At 42.8% G+C, this 23790-nt stretch overlaps 3 protein-coding genes across 4 annotated transcripts in view; 1 reads left to right on the top strand and 2 right to left on the bottom strand.

Moving 5' to 3' along the window:
• The window catches only part of LOC144586395 (uncharacterized), a 593808-nt gene that overhangs the window by 333478 nt on the left and 236540 nt on the right, over positions 1-23790 (bottom strand). The gene's annotated exons all lie outside the window — the stretch shown is intronic.
• The window catches only part of KIF6 (kinesin family member 6), a 235694-nt gene that overhangs the window by 58539 nt on the left and 153365 nt on the right, over positions 1-23790 (bottom strand). Inside the window, exon 15 of one of the 2 annotated variants that reach the window (XM_072991469.2) lies at positions 17243-17298. The exons of the other annotated variant lie outside the window; for it this stretch is intronic. Within the exon in view, the coding sequence (XP_072847570.2) occupies positions 17243-17298 (56 nt within the window). The remainder of the gene's footprint in view (positions 1-17242; positions 17299-23790) is intronic. 2 annotated transcript variants of the gene reach the window in all.
• LOC144585831 (uncharacterized) lies at positions 5873-10724 on the top strand. The gene is made up of 2 exons (XM_078383031.1): positions 5873-8585; positions 9324-10724. Exons 1-2 carry the CDS (start codon positions 6864-6866, stop codon positions 10653-10655), a joined length of 3054 nt encoding a protein of 1017 aa, XP_078239157.1. The 5' UTR covers positions 5873-6863; the 3' UTR covers positions 10656-10724.

Raw genomic sequence — 23790 nt, 5'->3', positions numbered from 1 at the left:
GCCCAGAAAATGTGAAAAGTTCTGAAAATGCCTTTACATGTGCAAATAATGTCATCTGGATATTGGCCTTTCTCTCTATTTTCAATGCAGTTAGACTCATATCTTAGATCGGCTGACATAATACACACACATACACCCACCCACACCATTATATTCAGTTAACCTTTTTGATGGTCTTTTTCATCACCTAGCTGTTCTTCTATATTACTTATGAGTAATGAATCCCGTGTTTTAACCATTCTAATGAACTCTAAAAATTGTGTGCTTCAAAACCAGTTATATTCCACATGAAGCCTAACAACTGGAGAGGTTTCAACGTCAACTGACTCTGCTTGTAGATGTTATAACTGCTGATGTAGCACAAAGCACATAATGATGTAGTCTTTCGTAACTTCTTATATAGCATAAAAGTGAAATTTTAAAAATTGACTTGACCCAACTTTCACTGTCGTTTATAGACCATAAGAATTTATAATGTTATAGATACATTTCCTAATGAATCTAGACAGAACTATAACAGTGCTAATGACATATGATGACAATGCTAATTCCATACGAATTAAAGTTTAAACACCAGACTTTGTATCATATTCACGGTTCTTTCTAAGCTGGGTGCGCGCATGCGTGTGCACGTGTGCCTCGGCCTTCCTGTGCACAGCTGTCTTCCTCCTCTGCACAGTGATTGTATCAGGTTCCAATCACGATGGAACCCTGTGAGGGGCAGAGTCACGTGCACACACAGGGGCAAAGTTGTGTGCAAGTGGAGCCCTGCCCAGCGGAGCTGAAAGTTAGAGGGTACATTGATAATACTGCAACAGTTTTGTGAGTTCTGCCTTGGTGTGTTCACAGGTTATATTTAGAAAAAATGCTTCCTAAACATTGTCGTGACCTACAGAATTCATTCTGTTCAAAAGCCTCATACTCCTCCATCTAGTGGAGGTTTGGATCAGTGTTTCCCAACTTAGGGTATCCCAGATGTTCTTGGACTGCAGCTCCCAGAAACCTCAGCCAGCATAGCAAGTGGGGAAGGCTTCTGCAATCTAAGAACATAAGGGTTACCCAAGGTTGGGAACCACTGGTGTTGATCAGTGGATAACATATTTATAGGATTTCTTGAATACAGTAATTGAACTTCTTCTGACCCTTCATCTTTTCATCAATATACACCTCAATCACCATCATCATAGTTCAGAATACCCATATGGAAGTACCTAGAAAATATGTCAACACAATCTCTCTCTGTCCGCAAAGGACTTCCTCATGTTAAGGGCTGTTCAGATAACAACTGTAATTTATGAGAGGATTGCCTCTGGTCAATAAAATGAAAAACAGCTGCTGTATTTAAGAAACTTACAGGGAAAATGTTTTTTTCTATTCTTCCTATTTTTTCCATTTTTTTATTACTAGGAAATAAAAATAATTCTCTATTATGGAAGATTAGGAAATTAATTCCTATAATTTAATAACCTTATTGTTTTCTAAGTAGCAACATATTAATTAAATCCAGTTGTTGTGTTCCAGTTTTTGAATTAATGATTAATGCCAGTCATTTATTTTGGAAGGGAGATTATAATTCAAGTTGAACTCCCCATGTAATGAAGGAGAAACAGAATCTAATTAAAAATAAGAAAATGTGTTAATTAAATATCTTTTAACTCAAGTCAGTAAGACTAGATAGTAGAGCAGCTGCCATCAGGAAAACACAACTACATGACTGACTCAACAAATAGGAAGTACTTGAGTGAAGCTGCTTCCTGTACCATTCAGATGATTTCACTCATGGAAAAATAATTGATCCTTCGTTGTTGTTGTTTAGTCATTAAGTCGTGTCCGACTCTTCATGACCCCATGGACCAGAGCACACCAGGCCCGCCTGTCTTCCATTGCCTCCCAGAGTATGGTCAAATTCATGTTGGTAGCTTTGATGACACTGCCCAACCACCTCGTCCTCTGTCGTCCTCTTCTCCTCTTGCCTTCACACTTTCCTACCATCAAGGACTTTTCCAGGGAGTCTTCTCTTCTCATTAGATGGCCAAAGTATTGGCACCTCAGCTTCAGGATCTGTCCTTCCAGTGAGCACTCAGGGTTGATTTCCTTCAGAACGGATAGGTTTGTTCTCTTTGCAGTCCAGGGAACTATCAAGAGTCTCCTCCAGCATCACAATTCAAAAGCATCAATTCTTTGGTGGTCAGCTTTCTTTATGGTCCAGCTCTCACTTTCATACATCACCACAGGAAAAACCTTAGCTTTGACTATTCAGACTTTTGTTGACAAGGTGATGTCTCTGCTTTTTAAGATGCTGTCGAGGTTTGTCATCGCTTTCCTCCCAAGAAGCAGGCATCTTTTAATTTCGTGGCTGCTGTCTCCATCTGCAGTGATCATGGAGCCCAAGAAAGTAAAATCTGTCACTGCCTCCATCTCTTCTCCTTTTATTTGCCAGGAGGTGATGGGACCAGTGGCCATGATCTTAGGGTTTTTTTGATGTTGAGCTTCAGACCTTTTTTTTTTTTTTTTTTGCACTCTGCTCTTTCACCCTCATTATAAGGTTCCTTAATTCCTCCTCACTTTCTGCCATCAGAGTGGTATCATCTGCATATCAGAGGTTGTTGATATTTCTTCTGGCAATCTTAATTCTGGCTTGGGATTCCTCCAGGAATATGAGGGTAAGGAATTGATCCTTATCCTCATCTAACTAGTGGAGACATGGATTAGACATAAATTCTGAAGTTGTGCAAACAGTTATTTCTTTTTCTTTTCACTTCTATCTAAAGGTTTAAGGGGATATCTGGGAGCAGATATGCAGTCCAAATGTTTAAATATTTAAGGGCATTCTGAACAGCTGCTCTCAACTTCCTGCCAACAGAGGCTAGACTGGCTGCTTCCCTGTTGACTTTCTACCATTAGACAAAGACAATTCTATTCAGACAAAATCTCTGTGACTCTGTGCTTAGGAGTTGTGTTAAACAGTTAGGTCACTTTCTGTTTAAAATACAAATTACTACTGTTATTTTAACTATTTTAAACTGTGTTTTAAAACTGATCTAATTTTGTTTTAAGATTTAAAATTTAATTAGCAAAATCCTGGTTTTGTAGTTATGTTGGCACAAACTGGATCCGGGTACTGGAAATAATTTAAATTAATCAAAACTTTACATCTCCCTTGAAGTTCTGAGATTCCCCAAGGGCTTCCTTTTGCCCCGAGGAAGTCTTTGGGAGCCTCAGGCTCTCTCTTCTCCCTGGAAGTATATTAGGGAATCAAAATCCCAACCTCTGGCTCTGCAGTCTGATACCTATACTGCTCAGTTCTCCAGCCAGCTAATGTGACATGATTGCAAATAATATATTTAAAAGAGGGAATGAAGCATTCTTATCACTCAGAAGTAAGAAAGAAGGAGCATAGCATAAAGTTCTGATATTTACTATAATCATTTATTTTATTTATTGAAAACCTATTTTTCAATTCAACCGTGCCCAAAGTATCTTAGAAAAGATCTGAATGGAAGAGTGGCAAGGAGAACCTTCAATAAGTAGTGTAATACTCTTGTTCAGAATTTCATGCAGCCACACAGACTTCCTCTTCTTCATCATACTGTATTCCAATTCATTCTTTAGTTTCCCATCCACTCCCAACAAACATTTAAAATTACATGGCTACAGAGTTGGCCCAGTTCTAATTGACTCTTTGGCATTTTCTTTCTCAATATACCCTTTGGGCATGGACAGCTGCTCAACACAAAAACAAGGACAAGGAAGCAGCCAGCCAACCAGGCACTGGCTGCCTGGCACACAGATACAACCACTCACCAAAGCAACCGCCAACAACACAACACAACAATTGTCCTAGGCAAACACCACCATGACTCACACAGCCCAGTGGCACAGTCACAAAGTATGAAAGGGTGTCAACGTGGACGAGTCTGGAATGTGAATTTTAATGTATATAAGGGCTTAAAAGTTGCATTAGTTGTTTAGTTTACTTCTAAACTGTGGTGGAACAGTAAATAAAAATTAAAAGGACTTGTGTCATAGTAGTTCTTACAACTCCAACTGACTATCAGTTTTAATGCCTGTGAATTCTATAATGTTTTCTGTTTGTGAAGCTACAGAAGTACCCAGCAGCAAAGACATCATTATGAAAGCCACTGCAGATTCACAAGTGCCACCATGGCTAAATTTTAATGGCACTAGAGCAGGCCCACTGAAGGCTATTCACTGTTCTGACACTGTGACCAACTTCAGACTTGAGGAAGTCAGACCAGCCCTCCCTCCACTCTAAATCTGGTGTTGCTGAACACCAGGTCTGTATCCAATAAATCCCAGATTATCCAAGACCTTATCCTGGAGATGGATGCAGACCTGACATGAATAACTGAGACTTGGATGAGTGGGGAAGGGGGCATTCCCTTGACCATTGCCTGCCCTCAGCAAGGCTTGCTCTTCCATGTGTTTTAAGATTTTATCTTGGATGAGGCTTTCCACCATCTTCCCTGGAACAGACATTAGGCTAACTGGCCTGTAGTTTCCTGAGTCCCCTATCCTTCCCTTTTTAAAGATTGGTGTGACATGTGCTATCCTCCAGTCCTCTAGCACTGTGGACATTTTAAGGAACAAGTTGTATATTTTAGTTAAGAGATCAGCAACTTCAGTTCTCAGTTACTTAATGACCCTTGGGTGGATGCCATCTGGGCCCAGTGACTTATTGATCTTCAATTTATAGATTAAATCTAAAACACCCTCTCTTTTAACCTGTATCTAATTTAATTCATTAGTCAGCAGGGGCCATTTGGGCAGCAGAATTTGCCAAAGGTCTTCTGTCGTGAAGATAGATGCGAAGAACTCCTTTAATTTTTCTGCAATCTCAAAGTCTCCCTTTCTTTTTCTCACCATCCAGAGGACCAGTTGCTTCTCTGACAGGCTTCCTGCTTCTAACATATTAAAGAAGCTTAATTATTCCCCTTTATATTGCTGGCCACACGTTCCTCAAAGTCTTCCTTTGCCTTCCATATCATTTTCTTACATTTCTTTTGCCAGATTTCGTGTTCTTTTTTATTTTCCTCATTTGGGAAGGATTTCCATTTATGGAAGGATCCCTCCTTGCCCTTCAAAGCCTCTCTAACTCTGCTCGTTAACCATGCCGGAATCCTCTTGGACTTAGTTGAGCTCTTCTTTCTTTGCAGTATACACTTTCGCTGGGCCTCTATTACTGTTGTTTTAAACAGGCTCCATGCACTCTGGAGAGACTGGATTCTTATTACCTTCCCTTTCAACTTCTTTCTAACTAGTTTCCTCATCTAAGGGAAGTCGACCCTTAGGAAATCAAGGGTTTTTGTGTCAGATTTGCTTGACACTCTGCCCCCAACATACATAGCGAAAGAGATTGCAGCATGGTCACTATTCCCTAGTGGCTCAGTGACATCCACATCCCTAACCAGGTCCTGAGTACCACACAATAGGTCCTGAGTACCACACCTGTACTTTGGTGGACTCCATGACAAGTTGCTCAAGGCCCAGTCATTTAGCATGTCAAGAACCCCGGTCTCTCCTTCTTGACCCGAGTACGCACTGACCCAGTCAATGTGAAGATAACCGAAGTCCCTCTTGATTACAATCCTGTCCCTCTTGGACACCTCCCTGATTTTTCTCCTCATTTCAAGGCCCCCCTCACGTTTTTGATCTGGAGGACCCCCACTATCACATTGTTCCTTGGGCCTGGTAGTTTAACTCACAGTCCATTGGCATTCTGCTGGATTCTACCCCTTCTTTGACATAGATGGCCACCCCACCTCCAACACGCCCCTCCCTATCCCTCCTATAGAGTTTATAGCCTGGGATTACAGTAACCCACTGGTTCTCCGAATTCCACCAGGTTTCTGTTAAGGCCACTGTTACATAACAGCACTGATGTTACCTGTCTGTCATGGGTTTGGAGGGAAAGTTCCATCCTATGGGGAGTGGAAGGCGGGACATCAGGAGGAGGGGCTGTACTGTATAAATATGTGATGCCTGTGTGGTGAAGAGGAGATGCTGAGACAGACTGTGAGACACTGGGAGGGACGAAGCAGCAGCTGGGGAAGAAGAAGCTGTTGTGGGAGTCTGTGTGTCTGACAGGGTACTACTGTGTGTCAGAGTACCAACCTGAAAGGTTCAGGGGTCTGTTGGTTAGCCAGAACTGATGGGTTCAGGGTCTGTGCTTTAAGTTAAAGGTTCTAGGTGAACCAAACTGTATGCTGGTGTGTGTGAAAATAAGCCACGTTACTTTATTTTATTCACCTGATTGCTTATTTTTCCCTGTGTGTATTTAAAATAAACTTTATTCTTTTTGTTGTTTAAAAATCCATCCCTGGTCTGTGTGACTTATTATAGGGAATGGTTGGTGGCAGCTTAGTAACTGTGTGATAGATCCCAGTAGGTCTGGGTTTGTCACATTGATTGGTGTCCAGCGTGTGGGATACGACTGGTCCAGTTGTCCAGTGGTCCAGCAAAGCCTTGGCAGGTGTGCCCAGAGCAAGGGGGGTCCAGTCAGGGACAGTCTGAGGCGCGTAGGTAATCTTCTAGGTGTACCTCACGGGGAGGTGCACTAGTAGAAGAACGTGCCAACTGGGGAGACTTAGATTAAGGTGCTCTGAGGCAGCCTGATTTTGGCGGGAAAACGCTGAGGCAAAACTGCGTAGCAACAGCGAGCTAGCTTGCCAGCTGAGAGGCCCAGCAGAGGGGGGTAGGCTCTGACTCGATACTGTTGCAATTTAAGTGCTGAGGAACAGCAGCAATCTCTAGGGAGAGCTGGTTCTGAGGCAAAAAGGAAAAAAGTGGTCGTTTTATTTTGAGGCTTGACTTTTTAAAGCAGCCTGTTCTGAGGGGGGATTATGCCCTTGACTCGAAGCAAGATAGCAGACATGAGTGAAGTGAAAGACCCCCAGATTGACCAAGGTTCTGAGGATGAATTTGGCTCAGTGCAAGGTGACAGCACAGGAGAGCAAGACCCAGAACTCAGAAAAATACTCATAGCCCAACAGCATGAACTGAGGGTGAGGGAAATGGAGGAAAGGGAAAGAGAGAAACAGCGGCAATTTGAATTAGAGAGAGAGAGAATGGCGTTTGAATTAAAGAGATTGGAACTGATGAACCAGAACAATAATAATAATAGGGATTCTGAGGGGGGCCAACTGTCTAAGGCTGACCTGAAGAAATTCCCTGTGTACCACAAGGGAGATTGTCCCGAGGTGTTCTTTTCCTTAGTGGAAAGAGCGTTTGTGGACTTCTCAGTGAGGGAAACTGAGAAGATGACCATCATGCGGTCTTTAATCAGTGGTAGCCTGGCTGAGGTTTATGCCGAGATGCCTGAGGAACGGATGAAAGATTTCGCAGAGTTTAAAAAACTGGTGTTTGCAAGACATGGGATAAATGCAGAGCAGCTGAGACAAAGGTTCAGGTCCCTCACCAAGAAGCCAGAACAGACTTTTACCCAAGTGGGGGCCCAATTGGTGAGGCTGCTTGAGAAATGGCTGTCGCAGGAGGGAACAGAGACCTATGAACAGCTTAAAGACTTGATAGCCCTGGAACAGTTCTATTCAGTTCTGCATGGGGAATTGAAATTCCAGGTGAGGGAAAGGAAACCGAAATCTGTGGCAGCAGCCGCAGAAATCGCGGATTTTATCTCCCAAATAAGAAAGCCCTTGGGTGAGGGGAAATCTGTAGGTAAACCCAAAGAAACCTACAGCAAGTACTCTCAGGGACCAGGGAAAAGCCAGCAAGGGGGAGGGGCCCATGGTGAAGGGAAGCCCTCAGGCATGAAACCAAGCCCTCAGAATTTGGAGGGAAAACCCAAACAAGAGGAGAGAGAATCAAAATACACCAGAAAATGCTATTTCTGTCAGGGAAAGGGTCATCTGATCTCAGAGTGTGAGAAATTGAAGCAGCTAAAAGGAATGGTGCCTCAGAATTCTAGTGGGACCAAGCCAAAAGCTGTGTTCTGTGTCCAGCAAGAGCAAGGCTCAGTGTCACAGAGGGAGCCTGTTGCCATGGCTACTCAGTCTGGAACAGCTACCTATGCTGAGCAGGCTGAGGAAAATGGTCCTCTTGTGGAGGTAAAGCGCTGCTTGCTGATAAAAACAGATTCTCAGTTGTTTGAGACAGCCGGGGTGGACGTAGGAATACTTGACCGTCAGTATAGGGGGCTGCGGGACACTTGTTCCCAGGTAACCCTGTGCCATCCCGATATCATTCCCCGGGAGTTTATAATCCCAAATGAGAGCATAAAGGTAGCAGGTATTGAGGGGCAGGTAATCTCTCTGCCAGTAGCAGAGGTACCTGTCAACTTTCAAGGCTGGAGGGGAGATTGGCGGATAGCGATTTCATCTACTCTGCCAGCAGCCGTGCTCGTGGGAAATGACCTGGCTGAACATGTGAAAAGGGTGCTAGTGATTACACGCTCACAAGCCACCACGGGGACAGTTCAGGGGGGTAATGATGAGCCAGAGGCGGAAGCAGGGGGGAGTTCAGAAGCTGTGGTGGAAACCTTAACCACAGACAGCAGATTTGGACAGGAGCAAAAGGCAGACGCCACTCTCCAAAAGTGCTTTGAACAGGTGACTGACGCCCAGCTAACACCTGAAACCCCAGTGAGATTTCTGGAGAAAAAGGGGATTTTATATAGAGAAACCCTGAGGAATATCTCAAAAGGGGGAGATGGGATCAGAAGTCAGCTGGTGGTACCTGAAAAGTATCGCCCCATGATCTTACAAAGGGGTCACTCTGACATGTTTGCTGCACACTTAGGGGTGAAAGGGCCCCTTGATTTGATCAAACAAATTTGGGAGCAGATCACCCAGGATGACCCACAAGACGTTGGGACATACATAGACACCTTGATGAACGACCTAAGGAGAAATCTAGAGCTGGCAGCAGAAAACCTGCAAGCTCAGAAGGTCAGACAGAAAACATGGTATGACCACAAAGCTAGAGAGAGGCACTTTGACCCAGGGGAGGAAGTGCTTTGGCTTAGGCCCTGCAGAGAGAACAAACTGCAGCTCAAATGGGCAGGACCATATAGGGTCATTTCCAAGATGTCAGACCTGAATTACCTAATAGAGCAGGAGGAGAACCAAGCAAGGAGGGTGGTTCATGTGAATGCCCTAAAACCCTACTACAGAGGGGAACAGAGGGTTCTATTTGCTATAAAAGCAGCTGAGAGTGAGGAAGCTGAATTGCCCTTCTGGGAGGGTAGAGGGGAGGTAAAATACAACCCAGAGGAGGTAAAGATCAGTCCTGCACTCACCCAAGACCAGCAGCAAGAACTAAAAATGCTGCTTAGTAAATATCAGCAGGTGTTTTCCAACAAGCCGGGGATAGTGAAGGGAGTGATGCATCGGATCCACACAGGGGATGCACCCCCGCAGGCAGTATCCCCATACCGAGTAACGGGACCCTATAGGGACAAGGTGCGGAAGGAGCTGGACGAGATGCTGAGGGAGAACATAATCGTCCCCTCTTCTAGTCCTTGGTCCTCTCCGATAGTCCTTGTGGACAAGCCTGATGGGAGCATTAGGTTTTGTGTCGATTACAGGAAATTAAACCGTGTAACCACTCCTGATGCCTACCCAATGCCCAGGCTAGACAACCTGATTGAAACCATAGGGGGTTGTCGGTTCATCTCATCATTGGACCTGGTAAAGGGATATTGGCAATTAAGAATTGATCCCAGGGATCAAGAAAAAACTGCCTTTTGCAGCCCTTTTGGTCTCTATGAGTTTCGAGTCCTGAGCTTTGGTCTCAGAAATGCACCAGCCACATTCCAAAGGCTGATGGACCAGACCTTGGCAGGGCTCAGTGACTTTACAGTGGCCTACATTGACGACATAGGGATCTTCAGTAATACCTGGGAAGATCACCTGATACACCTGGAGTTAGTGCTGCAGAGGTTAAGTGCAGCAGGGCTAACAGTAAAGGCCAGCAAGTGTCAGCTGGGTAGCCCAGAAATAAAATACTTAGGTCACATGGTAGGGGGAGGAGTGATAAAACCCCTAGAGGCCAAAATAGAAGCAGTTCGTGATTGGCCTAGACCCAACACCAAGAAAAAAGTCAAATCATTTCTTGGGTTGGTGGGCTACTACAGAAAGTTCATCCCGAGGTTTAGCGAGATTGCGGCTCCGCTGACCGATCTGACGAGGAAGAAGGCTGATGACCGCATCCCGTGGACCAGCGACTGTGAGGCGGCGTTCCAGAGGTTGAAGGAGGCGTTAATCAACTATCCTGTCCTGCGTGCTCCAGACTTCGACCGGGAGTTCATCATCTACACCAATGCGTCTAACAGCGGGGTAGGAGCAGTTCTGTGCCAGGAGGATGAGAATGGTGACCAGCATCCAGTGTCCTACCTGAGTAGGAAACTTCAAAAAGGTGAGAGACATTTGGCAACCGTGGAGAAGGAGTGTTTGGCCATAGTCTACGCGATCCAGAAGGCCAAGCCTTACATCTGGGGAAGACATTTTGTTCTGTGTACTGACCATTCACCATTGCAATGGTTAAAGACAATGAAAACCCACAATAGCAAACTTATGAGGTGGGCTTTGAACTTACAGGACTATGACTTTGAAGTGAAGGTGGTCAGAGGGTCAGTGAACTGTGTTGCTGACGCCTTATCAAGAAGACCTGAAGATTGAAGACGGCGAAAGAACATGGACTATGTGTATATAATGAAGACAAAAAGTTAAAATGTACCTGGTTTTAAATTGGTTTGTATTAATAAAGGTAAAATTGATGTAATGCATATGGTAAATGTTTAAATGCATAATTGCTATGGTTAACTTAGAATGGAAGTATGAGTAAGTATAATATGGTATGTATAACTGTTGTTGTGTATTTTATACAGGTTGTTTTTTTGGTGAAAAGCACGTTAGCTTTCCCCCTACAAAACAACTTATAAAGAGGGGAGGTGTTACATAACAGCACTGATGTTACCTGTCTGTCATGGGTTTGGAGGGAAAGTTCCATCCTATGGGGAGTGGAAGGCGGGACATCAGGAGGAGGGGCTGTACTGTATATATATGTGATGCCTGTGTGGTGAAGAGGAGATGCTGAGACAGACTGTGAGACACTGGGAGGGACGAAGCAGCAGCTGGGGAAGAAGAAGCTGTTGTGGGAGTCTGTGTGTCTGACAGGGTACTACTGTGTGTCAGAGTACCAACCTGAAAGGTTCAGGGGTCTGTTGGTTAGCCAGAACTGATGGGTTCAGGGTCTGTGCTTTAAGTTAAAGGTTCTAGGTGAACCAAACTGTATGCTGGTGTGTGTGAAAATAAGCCACGTTACTTTATTTTATTCACCTGATTGCTTATTTTTCCCTGTGTGTATTTAAAATAAACTTTATTCTTTTTGTTGTTTAAAAATCCATCCCTGGTCTGTGTGACTTATTATAGGGAATGGTTGGTGGCAGCTTAGTAACTGTGTGATAGATCCCAGTAGGTCTGGGTTTGTCACAGCCACTATATCAATGTTATCCCTAGCCACCAAATGTTCCAGCTCTGCCATCTTTGCTCGGACACTTCAAGCATTTGCATAAAAGCACCTGCGTATGGGGTCCCCCAGGAAGAGTTCCTTGTTTGTTTCCTTTTTTCCACAGCTTCTCATTCTAGTGGGCCAACTATCACATCCCATTACACTCCCAGTCCTAATTCCTACACTGTCATCATTTTGTGGTTATCTACCCTCTCCACCCTCATTCCACAGGGATGAGAAGTCCCAAACTGGATGCCACTCAGCTCCTGTCGGCTTTCATCCAAGATTCAGTTTAAAAGCTGCTCTGCCACCTTTTTAATGTTATGCCCCAGCAGTCTGGTTCCGTGTTCGTTCAAGTGCCTAATGAATCTAAACCCCTCCTCCTGACTCAGCAAATCCCCACTGGTTCAGTGGCTCTACTCTATGATTTCAGCTTTTTAGTTCACTTGGAATGTGGTTCCAATATTTTGCAGTTCTTTGTTTCAAAACAGTAGTGTCCCCAATGGACAACTGCAATGACAATACATATGAAAAAAGTCCAAGCTAGAACCAACTGCTATCTGTCACTACCACTACAAAACACAAAGAAGGGTGAAATGGAATCTACACTGCATCAAGTGGTTTACCAAAAGGTCTCTCATTGACCTTTGTTGTGGGGAGTTTCATGTTATTAAGTATTGGCTGGAAAAATAGAAAGTGATACTGACATGATCTGGCTTTAATTGTGCACATAGGGACAACCATGAATACTTGAAGAAAACCAAAACAACAATGAAAGTAAACTGAATATATAGCCGCAGGCCACAGATGGCTATAATTCCTGCAATCTGGGTTTTCAGAAGAAGTCTGTTAGCTACCATGCATGACATAACGAATGATGCTCAGAGTAATCATACTACAAACAAGTCACTGTAAGTTAAATAATGCTTCTATTGTCTAAACAGTATATTTTTCTGGCTTGAACTGAACAATAAAGGGAAGAGAAACCTTTCTAGAACTTGAAGGTTTACAAATAGTTGTACAGTGCCACAATTAATAGAATGAACAGAAACTGAGCTTATGAAATACATTATAGAAATATAGTATTAAGCATATAACTTCTGCTGTTTTTACTAAGAATGTGCATCACATTCTCCACTGACATCCATGGGTCTTAGGTATGCTTACTTTTGATTGAATACTTGCTTTTAAAAAACTTTCTTACTTTCTTCATCCATCAAATACACTGCTTTTTCACACTGCTTTAGAGAGAACTCTCCAATTCTAGCAATATATTTCTAGAAAGTACTGAGGATTCTGTTCATTTTCTTTTCGAACTGACAAAGAAAATTCCACACTACATTGCAAAATCTACACAGAGCAATTAGGGCTTTGTCCTATGGTGCCAAATTTATAACCTCCACCAATTGGTCTACCACAATGGGCTACAGGGGAGTAAGCTCGGCCCCCAGGGGATAGGAAGAAAGGCAGTCAGTACATATAGTAGTCTCTGCTGAGACATCAGAGGGCAGATTTACCAAGGGCTCAATAGACCAGGTTCTGGCTGAGACTGTAGAGGTGGAGGGCCAGTCTATCCTGGTCGATGAAGACCAGCCATCTTGGCTGAACAGTAGAAAAGAAGGTCAACTTATTACACACACTTTTCTAATTTATTTTGTAACTCTGACAGTATTGCTAATCTCTGAGAGGGTGGGAAATATTGATGAGGTATTCAATGCTTTAATTACTTCTTGTAAAATTTCACATTATGAATTAGAAAGTTGATGGGGGGGCACATTTTGTGCAGCTTGCCCCAAATACCAAAACGAGTAGTTATGAGTCTGAATCTTCACACTGTAAATTGTGACATAGGTATGGGAAACTGTACTTCAGTTATCTGAGATTACATGTTATCTTCTTGGTGGTGTATTGAAGATAGAACCGGAAGATGAGATTATTTTCATGGAAATACACCCTTTTAAAGTGTAGTTACCAGAGAAGGGAATGAATTTCAGTCTAATAGTGTATAAGGTCAATGTGAAGGCAAGAAGACAAGGAGAAGAGGTGTAGCTTAGGTATGAAAAGGAGAAGCACATCTCAGCAAAATCAGTATAAAATATAAGGAGAAAACTTTAAAGTAGACAGAAATAATACATATAAGCACTAGATGGTTTTCATGAAAAAAAGGCCTGGAGTACTTTGTTAATTATTACTAAAATACTGACAAGAAATAAATATTCCAGAAATGCTGAAAATATGTAAACAGAAATCCTAATTTAGTCATTCTGGAATAAAATTTGTGTATATCTTTATAAAGCCTAAAATTCTTTGGGTAGTGTTCAGATTAAAAGCACAGAATATAAAGTAACGGTGAAGGTAAAGGTTCTCCTTGAGATTTAGTCCAGTCGTGTCCAACTCTAGGGCGAGGTGCTCATCCCCGTCTCCAGCATTTGTCCATAGACAATTTCCGTGGTCACGTGGCCAGCGTGACTAGACACGGAATGCCATTACCTTCCCACCATCGTGGTACCTATTCATCTACTTGCATTTACATGCTTTCAAACTGCTAGGTTGGCAGGAGCTGGGACAAGCGACGGGAGCTCACTCCGTCGCATGGATTTGATCTTATGGCTGGTGGTCTTCTGACCTTGCAGCACAGAGGCTTCTGCGGTTTAACCTGCAGCGCTACCACATCCCACTGAATATAAAGTAACAATAAACAAAATAATGACAATAAAGTAATATAGGTAAACCAGACCCACCCGCTTCATTGAAGACCAAAATGTGATAAATAGATTAGTGTACTAGGGAAGCTGAGCGCAATATGATCAAGAGACTGAATGTCGGCTCCCAGCAGAGTTACGTAAGACAAAAAAGTTAAGTTGAGACACTAGACTAAGAATCATACATTATTTTTGGGAATTAACAGTTACATCAGCAAAAGAGAATTGATAGTTCCAATTGTTGGGGATGGAGAGATTCTTGAATTTCAGTTACTGAGCAGCATTAGTAGTAGAAGGTGATATGGGCAGAGATCATAGAATCCATGTAGAGTTGGAAGGGACCTTGGAGGTTTTCTACAAACATAGTTCTGCACAGAGGACAAAGGCTAGTGCTGTGCTACACATATAATTGGAATACTAAATGTGAGAAATATGAATGAAATTTGAAAAATACAAAACAAGAAGTGGAATATTTAAACATTTCAATACATGCTATGAGACTTGATGGCACATAATTACTGTTAAAGGCATCCGTTGATACCTTCTATGACTTGTAATTTTCGTTTCGTTTAGTCGTTTAGTCGTGTCCGACTCTTCGTGACCCCATGGACCAGAGCACGCCAGGCCCGCCTATCTTCTACTGCCTCCCGGAGTTGTGTCAAATTCATCTTGGTTGCTTCGCAGACACTGTCCAGCCATCTCATCCTCGGTCGTCCCCTTCTCCTCTTGCCATCACACTTTCCCAACATCAGGGTCTTTTCCAGGGAGTCTTTTCTTCTCATTAGATGGCCAAAGTACTGGAGCCTCAGCTTCAGGATCTGTCCTTCCAGTGAGCACTCAGGGTTGATTTCCTTTAGAATTGATAGGTTTGTTCTCCTTGCAGTCCAGGGGATTCTCAAGAGTCTCCTCCAGCACCACAATTCAAAGGCATCAATTCTTCGGCGGTCTGCTTTCTTTATGGTCCAGCTCTCACTTCCATACATCACGACAGGAAAAACCATAGCTTTGACTATTCGGACTTTTGTTGGCAAGGTGATGTCCCTGCTTTTTAAGATGCTGTCAAGATTTGTCATCGCTTTCCTCCCAAGAAGCATGCGTCTTTTAATTTCGTGGCTGCTGTCTCCATCTGCAGTGATCATGGAGCCCAGGAAAATAAAATCTGCCACTGCCTCCATATCTTCCCCTTCTATTTGCCAGGAGGTGATGGGACCAGTGGCCATAATCTTAATTTTTTTGATGTTGAGTTTCAGACCGTTTTTTGCACTCTCCTCTTCCACTCTCATTACAAGGTTCTTTAATTCCTCCTCACTTTCTGCCATCAGAGTGGTGTCATCTGCATATCTGAGGTTGTTGATATTTCTTCCGGCAATCTTAATTCCAGTTTGGGATTCCCCCAGTCCAGCCTTCCGCATGATGTATTCTGCATATAAGTTGAATAAACTGGGGGACAATATACAGCCTTGTCGTACTCCTTTCCCAATTTTGAACCAATCAGTTTTTCCATGTCCAGTTCTAACTGTTGCTTCCTGTCCCACATATAGGTTTCTCAGTAGATAGATAAGGTGGTCAGGCACTCCCATTTCTTTAAGAACTTGCCATAGTTTGTTGTGGTCCACACAGTCAAAGGCTTTTGCATAATCAATGAAGCAGAAGTAGATATTTTTCTGGAACTCTCTGGCTTTCTCCATAATCCAGTGCAAGTTAGCAATTTGGTCTCGAGTGCCTCTGCCTCTTCGGAATCCAGCTTGTACTTCTGGGAGTTCTCGGTCCACATATTGTTGAAGCCTACCTTGGAGGATTTTGAGCATAACCTTGCTCTGAATCCCCTTCATGAATTGCTGCCTTGTCGTGGCGAAGGGGCTTGAGTAACTCAGAAACGCTATGGGCTATGCCGTGCAGGGACACCCAAGACGGACAGGACATAGTGGAGAGTTCTGACTAAACGCAGTCCACCTGGAGTAGGAACTGGCAATGCCACTCCAGTATCTTTGCCAAGAATGTCCTATGATCAGACTTGTAATTTACACAAAATCAATTTTGCCACTCTGACCCAAGAATTTTTCAATATCCTTCCAACAAAAAGCCTGCATTGCCTCATTTTGTCTTTAATATAATGTATCATATTAAAAAAAACAAACGAATAGAAACCCAGAACAAAATACCATATTTTTCACTCCATAAGACGCACCTAATTTTTAGAGGAGGTAAACAGGGAAAAAGATTATGAACAAGTGCAGTACAAGAAATGGTTCCTGGAAAGAGTGCCGGAAGTAAAACTCTGTCCCCTTTCAGAGAATGGTATGCTGTGTCTTCACACATGCGCCTGCAACTGCTAAGGCATCAGGGGTAGTGAGCCACCAGCTCCCTTACCACCCCAGCCAGCTCATCATCAGTATGGAACTCGTCAGTTGGCTGCACGTGGTTCAAAAGCGCTCCTAGGCCCTGCCCCAGAAGGGGAGATGGGCAGCATGGTGGTGATGGTGGCAGTGGGGGCTCGGCCTGGTGCTGAATGAACCAATATTGGCAGCAGGCATGAGAGGTGGAAGCCAGAGGCGGCTGTGTGGAAGATGGGAAGTGGAGCTCGCCTCTTTCCCTGCGCAGTCAAGCTTTTGTTGCTGGTGGTAGGAAGCCAAAGAAGATTCCCAGGGTGTGCTGTCGGGTTTGGGTTGGGGTCAGGAGGGTAAAAAAAGACTGGTGGGGGAAGAGGAGTACAGAATCCAGCCGCGTATGACATCGGCATGGGCTCTGGGAGGATCTGTTAATGTCCACAAATTGCACCATTTTTACAGTATTTGCTCCATAAGATGCACACACTTTTCCCCTAACGTTTTTTGGGGAGGGAAATGCATCTTATGGAGTGAAAAATACGGTAAGTCATAATAGGGCTAAACATTTATCATGACTGGTAAGTAGTTGTAACAGACAGCAGACTAGAATTAGTTAAAATTCTTTAATGAGATATGATTAAAGATGGTTTATTATGATTTAACTATTGTAATTTATAAATTTAGATATTCTAATAATGACTATGAAATATGCATTGCTCTACTTACTGATTTTATTTCTTATATCATTTACTTTTTCTCCCAAAGATTTTGCCTCAGCAAACCTAACAATAAGAATAGAGAAGTTTCAGTTACATTACAAAAAAAAGTAGAACTGATGATACATGACACTCTATAAATTTAATAATATATAATATTTTCCCCCGCCTTTCTCCTTAAAAGGAGTCAAACAGATACCATATTAAGACAGTAAACAAAAGCAATATCAAAAAAACATTCATACCAGTAAGGCACAAGCATCATTTAAAAACCCTACTCAGCTTTAATTAAGGGAAAGCCTGCTGAACAGAATGATCTTCACTTGTTTGCAGAAGAACAGCAAAGATAGAACCAGCCTGTCCTCCTGTTGGAGGGAGTTGCAGAGTCTGGAAACAGCAACAGAAAAGGTGCTCTTTGCTGGCCTCACCAAATGCACATTGGGACTGAAAGAAATTATGATTTTAACACCCAGGCAATCTCATAAAGGGAGATGTGGTCCTGGAGATAGCTTGGACCCAAGCAGTTTTAGGGCTTTATAGGTTAAAAACAGCATTATTAATTGTATACATCAACTGTCTTTTTTACTTTTTTGACTTACTTATTAAATCAAACTGAATCTCAGCTACTGATTGACAAGCACAAATAATATGTAGGCAGAGATAAATTCAAGTTCCCTGCAGTTCCTATTTTGATACACAAATATTTTTTTAACTCCATAATGACTTGATACCATCCTTTAAACATTTCTTGTTATACTAATCAACAAGAGTTATTCATGAAGGGGGCAAATCTTAATTTTACTTTCGAAACTTCCTTCATTTAAATTTTCGATGCTGTCAAACTCAATGCTGTGTGCTTCCTCCCTTTGTCCTTTTTTCTTCTGCCCACTCCAGTTTCAAGACTGTGTGGTAAACATACATGTACTGCACCCTCTAGCTTGTTTTGCATGATTATTGGTGTTAACCCTAGTGGTCTAGCCAAACTAATGTACTAGCAACAGAAAATTATTGTTTTTATAACTCATCTGTCTAAATGGACACTAAATTTCTATGGTTTATTAAATATTTCAGTTTGGAAATTGACATAAGTTACAACTGTGTAGATAGAAAATAGTTTTGTCCTAAAGTTTAACTAACTAGATTGTATGATCCTGTTTCCCTGAAAATAAGACCTAACCTGAAAATAAGCTCTAGTAGGATTTTTCAGGATGCTCGTAATATAAGCTTGTGACGATCGCCATACGTCACTCATGCCACTCATAGTCATGATCTAATTTTCATGAGCCTATGAGAGGATTGGAGGGGTGGAGTCAGCTGCTATATGAAGGTATGGCAGGAGTGAGTCAGATAGTCAGAAAGAAATATAGAAATACAGAGAGAGAGAAAGAGAGAGAGAGAGAGAGAGAGAGAGAAGAGACTGCTTAGTCAGAGAGAGAAGGAACAGATACTAATAGAGATAAAACTTGTTAAGATAAATAGATAGAGAAGGTGGTCATTATATGGCAAGAGAAAAGTATGTATTGAGACCTGTTAATGATTTGATTGTGTACACTGTTCATCTGAAGAACTTCTGTGATTATTAAATTGGCTTCACTTCAATAAATAAGTTTTGTTTGCATTCACAAGACAAATGTTTTGACAAACGTCATTTATATTGTGGATTCAGGTAACCCACTGGTGGCAGTGAGAAGAAAACACAACTGGAGCCTTTGTGAGGGCACAACACGTAGGTGCCACAAAAGGTGAACATCACAAAGCCCTACCCCAAAAATAATCCCTAGTTAAGTGAAACCCCGCCCTCCACCATTGTGCAGCAACCAGAAGATGATGATATGACTATATTCGAATAAATGTAGATTGTTGTATGTGAAAAAAATAAAACATCCCCTGAAAATAAGCCTTAAAGCGTTTTTTGGAGCAAAAACTAATATAAGACCCTGTTTTATTTTTTGGGGGAAAGGGTAGCTGTTTGCCGAGAAAAAAAATATTTCAGTTGTCACTCATGCTTTGATAACTTCAGAGGTCTCAAACATACAGTATCTCCAAGGCAACAGTCATCAGTTACTAAACAGACTTGCTCCCAACTATCAGGTTATGGAACTAGTTGGTCGTATGACTGAAGAGCAGTTATTCATTCTCCATGTGACCCTGGCATATGCCCTAGAAAAATACTGGTTTCCTGAAGATCTGTCACTATTTTTACAGCAATGAATGTACTTATTTAAAACAGTTCACAGTCCCTAAATAGAGAACTTTTTTCTTAGTAAAGGTTAAAGCTGATGGAAGAGCACTTCCAAAACATGAAGAAAAAAAAAAACGCAAAATTGGGGGAACATGGAATGTATCTTGAAAATCAGGCTTCCCTGTGGGTACCCAGGAAAACCTGGTTGACAATGTGACAGCCAGTATCTGCCCAGTAACAAGGAGGGAGTAACACCTGAAGTTTATCTTTTGCGAGAGAGACCTTCAAGGCCAAGTTATTTGTTCCATGCTACTGCACTGTTTAGGAGATGATTTCAGATGGGTGAAGAGAGTGGAGCAGAAAGTACTCTTGTCTCTGTGAACATTCAAGGGACTTCAAACTTGATTGGCAGACCATATGGGAGGATCTAGAATGGGATGTTAAATATGTTAAAGGGGGTTCACAAGTTACTTTATTTGGCTCAGCTTACCTCTCAGGAGATGCTATTCTCACTTGCTGTCCTATGTTGTGCCTGGAAGAATGTGTCTTGTGTATGCCTCAGAACTATGAGGACTCTATGCTAATGTGTGAGTATTAAGTAGATTAGTTTAGCTTTGTTATTTTTGTGTGTATTCTCTTGATTGCCATAGCTTGATTTCAACTGTGTACTACATATGCTTTTTGAAACCTTTTGAAAATCTTTTCCCTTTTAAACTATAATATAAATGTAAAACAAATCTCTCTTAAACATCTGGGTTTTTGGCATAGAGGGTTTGTGGTATCAACACTAGGTCTTGCTTTGATCAGCTACAAAGACTTATTTATTTATTTATTTATTTATTTATTTATTTATTTATTCATTCATTCATTCATTCATTCATTCATTCATTCATTCATTCATTCAATCATTCGATTTATATCCCGCCCATCTGGTATATTCTACTACTCTGGGCGGCTTACAGAATATCAAAACAATTAAAAAACATAAAAACATTAGCATACAACAATAACAAATAGTGCAGGAATAAATAAATAATAAATAGCAAAGCAAAAGAAATCAGTAGTTGACAGGAGGGAAGGCCTGGATGTACATCCATGTTTTCAGCTGGCATTTGAAGGTACCCAGTGTAGGGGCCTCGCGAATCTCCGGAGGAAGGTTGTTCCAAAGGCGAGGAGCCACCGCCGAGAAGGCCTGGCTTAGAGTCTTTTCCCTCTGGGCCTCCTTCAGCGTCAGGCTCCTCAGCCTCACCTCCTGACTCATGCGGGTTATCCGAGTAGATCTTGGTGGGAGCAGGCGCTCCACCAAGTATCGAGGTCCTAAACCGTTTAGGGCCTTATAGGTAAGCATTAGAACTTTGAATTCAATGCGGAAATGGATGGGCAGCCAGTGCAGCATGGCCAGAATAGGAGAAATATGTTGGTGTTTTCTCACTCCAGTAAGGAGTCTGGCCGCTGCATTCTGCACCACTTGAAGTTTCCACATCAGCCTCAAAGGCAGCCCCATGTAGAGTGTGTTACAGTGGTCTAATCTTGAGATTACGAGCGCATGTACCAAGGTAGTGAGTGCCCCTATGTCAAGGTAGGGTTGCAGCCGGGCAATCCGCCAAAGGTGGAAAAAGGCAGTGCGAACTACCGACGCCACCTCGGTTTCCATGGTGAGCTTCGGGTCCAGGTGTACCCCCAGGCTGCGAACCTTGATATTTTTCTGGGTGTGGTGGTAGTCCACCTTGCAAGGTGGGGGTGTTGGTCCTAAGTCTTGTGGATTTTTGGAAGTTCTGCCAATTATGGGAAGGCTGAGGTGTTAGGAGGCATGTCAGGCTGGTTCCAAAGTCTTCACTATAACTCCTGGGTTCACCCACCCTGGGACAAACAGCAGCCTTCCTGCTCAGTGGCTAGACAGGGACTTCTTGGACCGAGAAACCCTCACATGCCTCATAACCAATAACTGTCCATGCAGTATGGTGTTGTAGAGCACATAGCACACATACTTTTGTACTGCAAAATTAAATGCATGGTCTAGGACAGGGATGGCAAACCTATGGCACCTGTGCCACAGCTGGCATACAGAGCCCTTTCTGCCGGCACACGAGCCATAGGTCACCAGATCACTACTCTCCCCCCCTGCACAGTCAAACCTGAGAAGGCGGCTGCAGCCGCTGTGCTGGCACTTCATCAGGCGGAACTGGAGCAGCTCGTGCTGGCAGCGGATCCAGAGTGGGGTCTCAAGGTTACCTCCATGTCGGGATTCCCTCCCTCCACCACCACTCCCGGTTCTGCCTCCTCTTGATCAGCTGAGGGGGTGGCCGGGCCTTCCTTTTTCCTTTCTCCTTCCTGCCCTCCTGCTGTAGAAGAGGAAGAGCCAGCCGGGCAGCCTGGCCCATCCAGAATGAGCTCCCTGGAGCCTAAGCGCTGCTGCTGTCGGTGCCTCTGCTGCTGCCACTGCCATCGCCACCTTCACGACCATTTTCCTCCATTCTGCCAGCTCTCCCTTCCTGCTTGTCTGCCCCGTTGGGGCCAGCACTGCGCCTAATAATTGGACTCGCCTTTTGCCTCATTGAGATCCCGCCACCATGGAGCCCCGAGGTGAGGCGGGACGGGAAGGAAGAAGGGTCTCTTTCTGTGTGTCACACACACACACACACACACACACACACACACACACACACACACACACACACACACACACAGGGTGGGATGGGAGGTCATCTTCCTGAATAAACTTGGCTGGGAATGGAAGGTGACCGTACTGGCTTGTATTGGAGGGGCTACAGAGTCTGGGAAGAGCAGAGCGGTGGATTGTGGAGAGTCCTCTGGGGGTCGAGTGGGGTCTCGAGGCACCTCCGTGCCGGGATTCCCCCATCCACCAACACTTCCAGTTCTGCCGCCACCACTTCCAGTTCCGCTGCCACTGCTGCACACTACAGTGGTGCCCCGCATAGCGACGATAATCCATTCCGAAAAAATCATCGCTATGTGGAGTCGTCGCTATGCGGGGCAAAAAAGCCCATAGGAACGCATTAAAACACGTTTAATGCGTTCCCATGGGCAAAAAACTCACCGTTATGCGGAAATCCTCCATGCAGCCACCATTTTCGCTGCCCGGTAAGCGAGGAAAGGGCGCGAAAACACAGCGGGTAGCCATTTTCTTTACCCGGCGGCCATTTTGGAACTGCCGATCAGCAGTTAAAAAAACATCACTATGCGAAAATCGGTAAGCTTTTCGCAAAGTGATGTTTTACAATTAGGAACATCGTAATGCGATCGCTTTTGCGACCGCAAAAAACACATTGCTATGCGAATTCATTGTTAAACAAATCGCTCGTTATGCGGGGCACCACTGTACTTTTTCCCCCCAATTTGGGAACACGAGTCGAAAAAGGTTCACCAGCACTGGTCTAGGAGTATCAGAATTCATTAGCAAAGTACAAGAAAAAGAACATTGCACCTGATTTTGAAACAGTTCATTGGAAGATCTGAGTTAGGCCTTCTCAAAATATGTCTAAATAGGAATAGCCCTTTTGTTTTAATTGATATTAGATTGAAGACAAAGATTCAGTCTACAGAGTATTCAGTAATGAAATGAGTATTTGGTTTGTTGTCTGAATGTGTGTGTTCATTTTATCAACTGATTAATAAGCATCTGTACATATTGGTTTTTTTGTGCTTACACATGTGTATCTTGTCTGCAATGCATCCTCCCAATTTTGAATTTTACCTCCCGGCAAGAAAGCAGCAACTTATGTTATCATCTTTTAATTTATAAATTCAATGAAAAGGTAAAAGACAACAGATAAATGTGATTTACCAAGTTGTAAATAATACTAAATAATACTAGTCTAAAGAGTTATAAACAGAGATCACTAAAGCATATGGTATTATAATATTCAAAAACATTTTTCACCTTTCTGCTTTCAGGGTCCAGAGAAAGGAATCTTGATGTTTCATAAATGAACAAAGATGAAGCCAGTAGAGACTCACTACCATGAAAATCTAGCAAATCTAATATTACCTAAATCCAGGTTATCTTGGAATTACCAAGACCCTTTCCCCCCAAAATAAGACCTAACCTGAAAATAAGCCATAGTATGATATTTCAGGATGCTCTTTATTTATTTATTTATTTATTTATTTATTTATTTATTTATTTATTTATTTATTTATTTATTCATTCATTCATTCATTCATTCATTCATTCATTCATTCATTCATTCATTCATTCATTCATTTAACTTATATGCCGCCCACACTACCCGAAGGTCTCTGGGCGGCCTACAGCATTTAAAATACAATAAAAAGGCAAAATAAAAGGGCAAAATAATTAAAATGCAATTAAAATATATATTCTAAAAATTGCCATCAGACCCACAGCTGATATT

The sequence above is a fragment of the Pogona vitticeps genome, chromosome 1, assembly GCF_051106095.1.
Source record: "Pogona vitticeps strain Pit_001003342236 chromosome 1, PviZW2.1, whole genome shotgun sequence".
Taxonomy (NCBI): Eukaryota; Metazoa; Chordata; class Lepidosauria; order Squamata; family Agamidae; genus Pogona; species Pogona vitticeps.
This window is presented reverse-complemented; position numbering and strand designations above follow the sequence as displayed.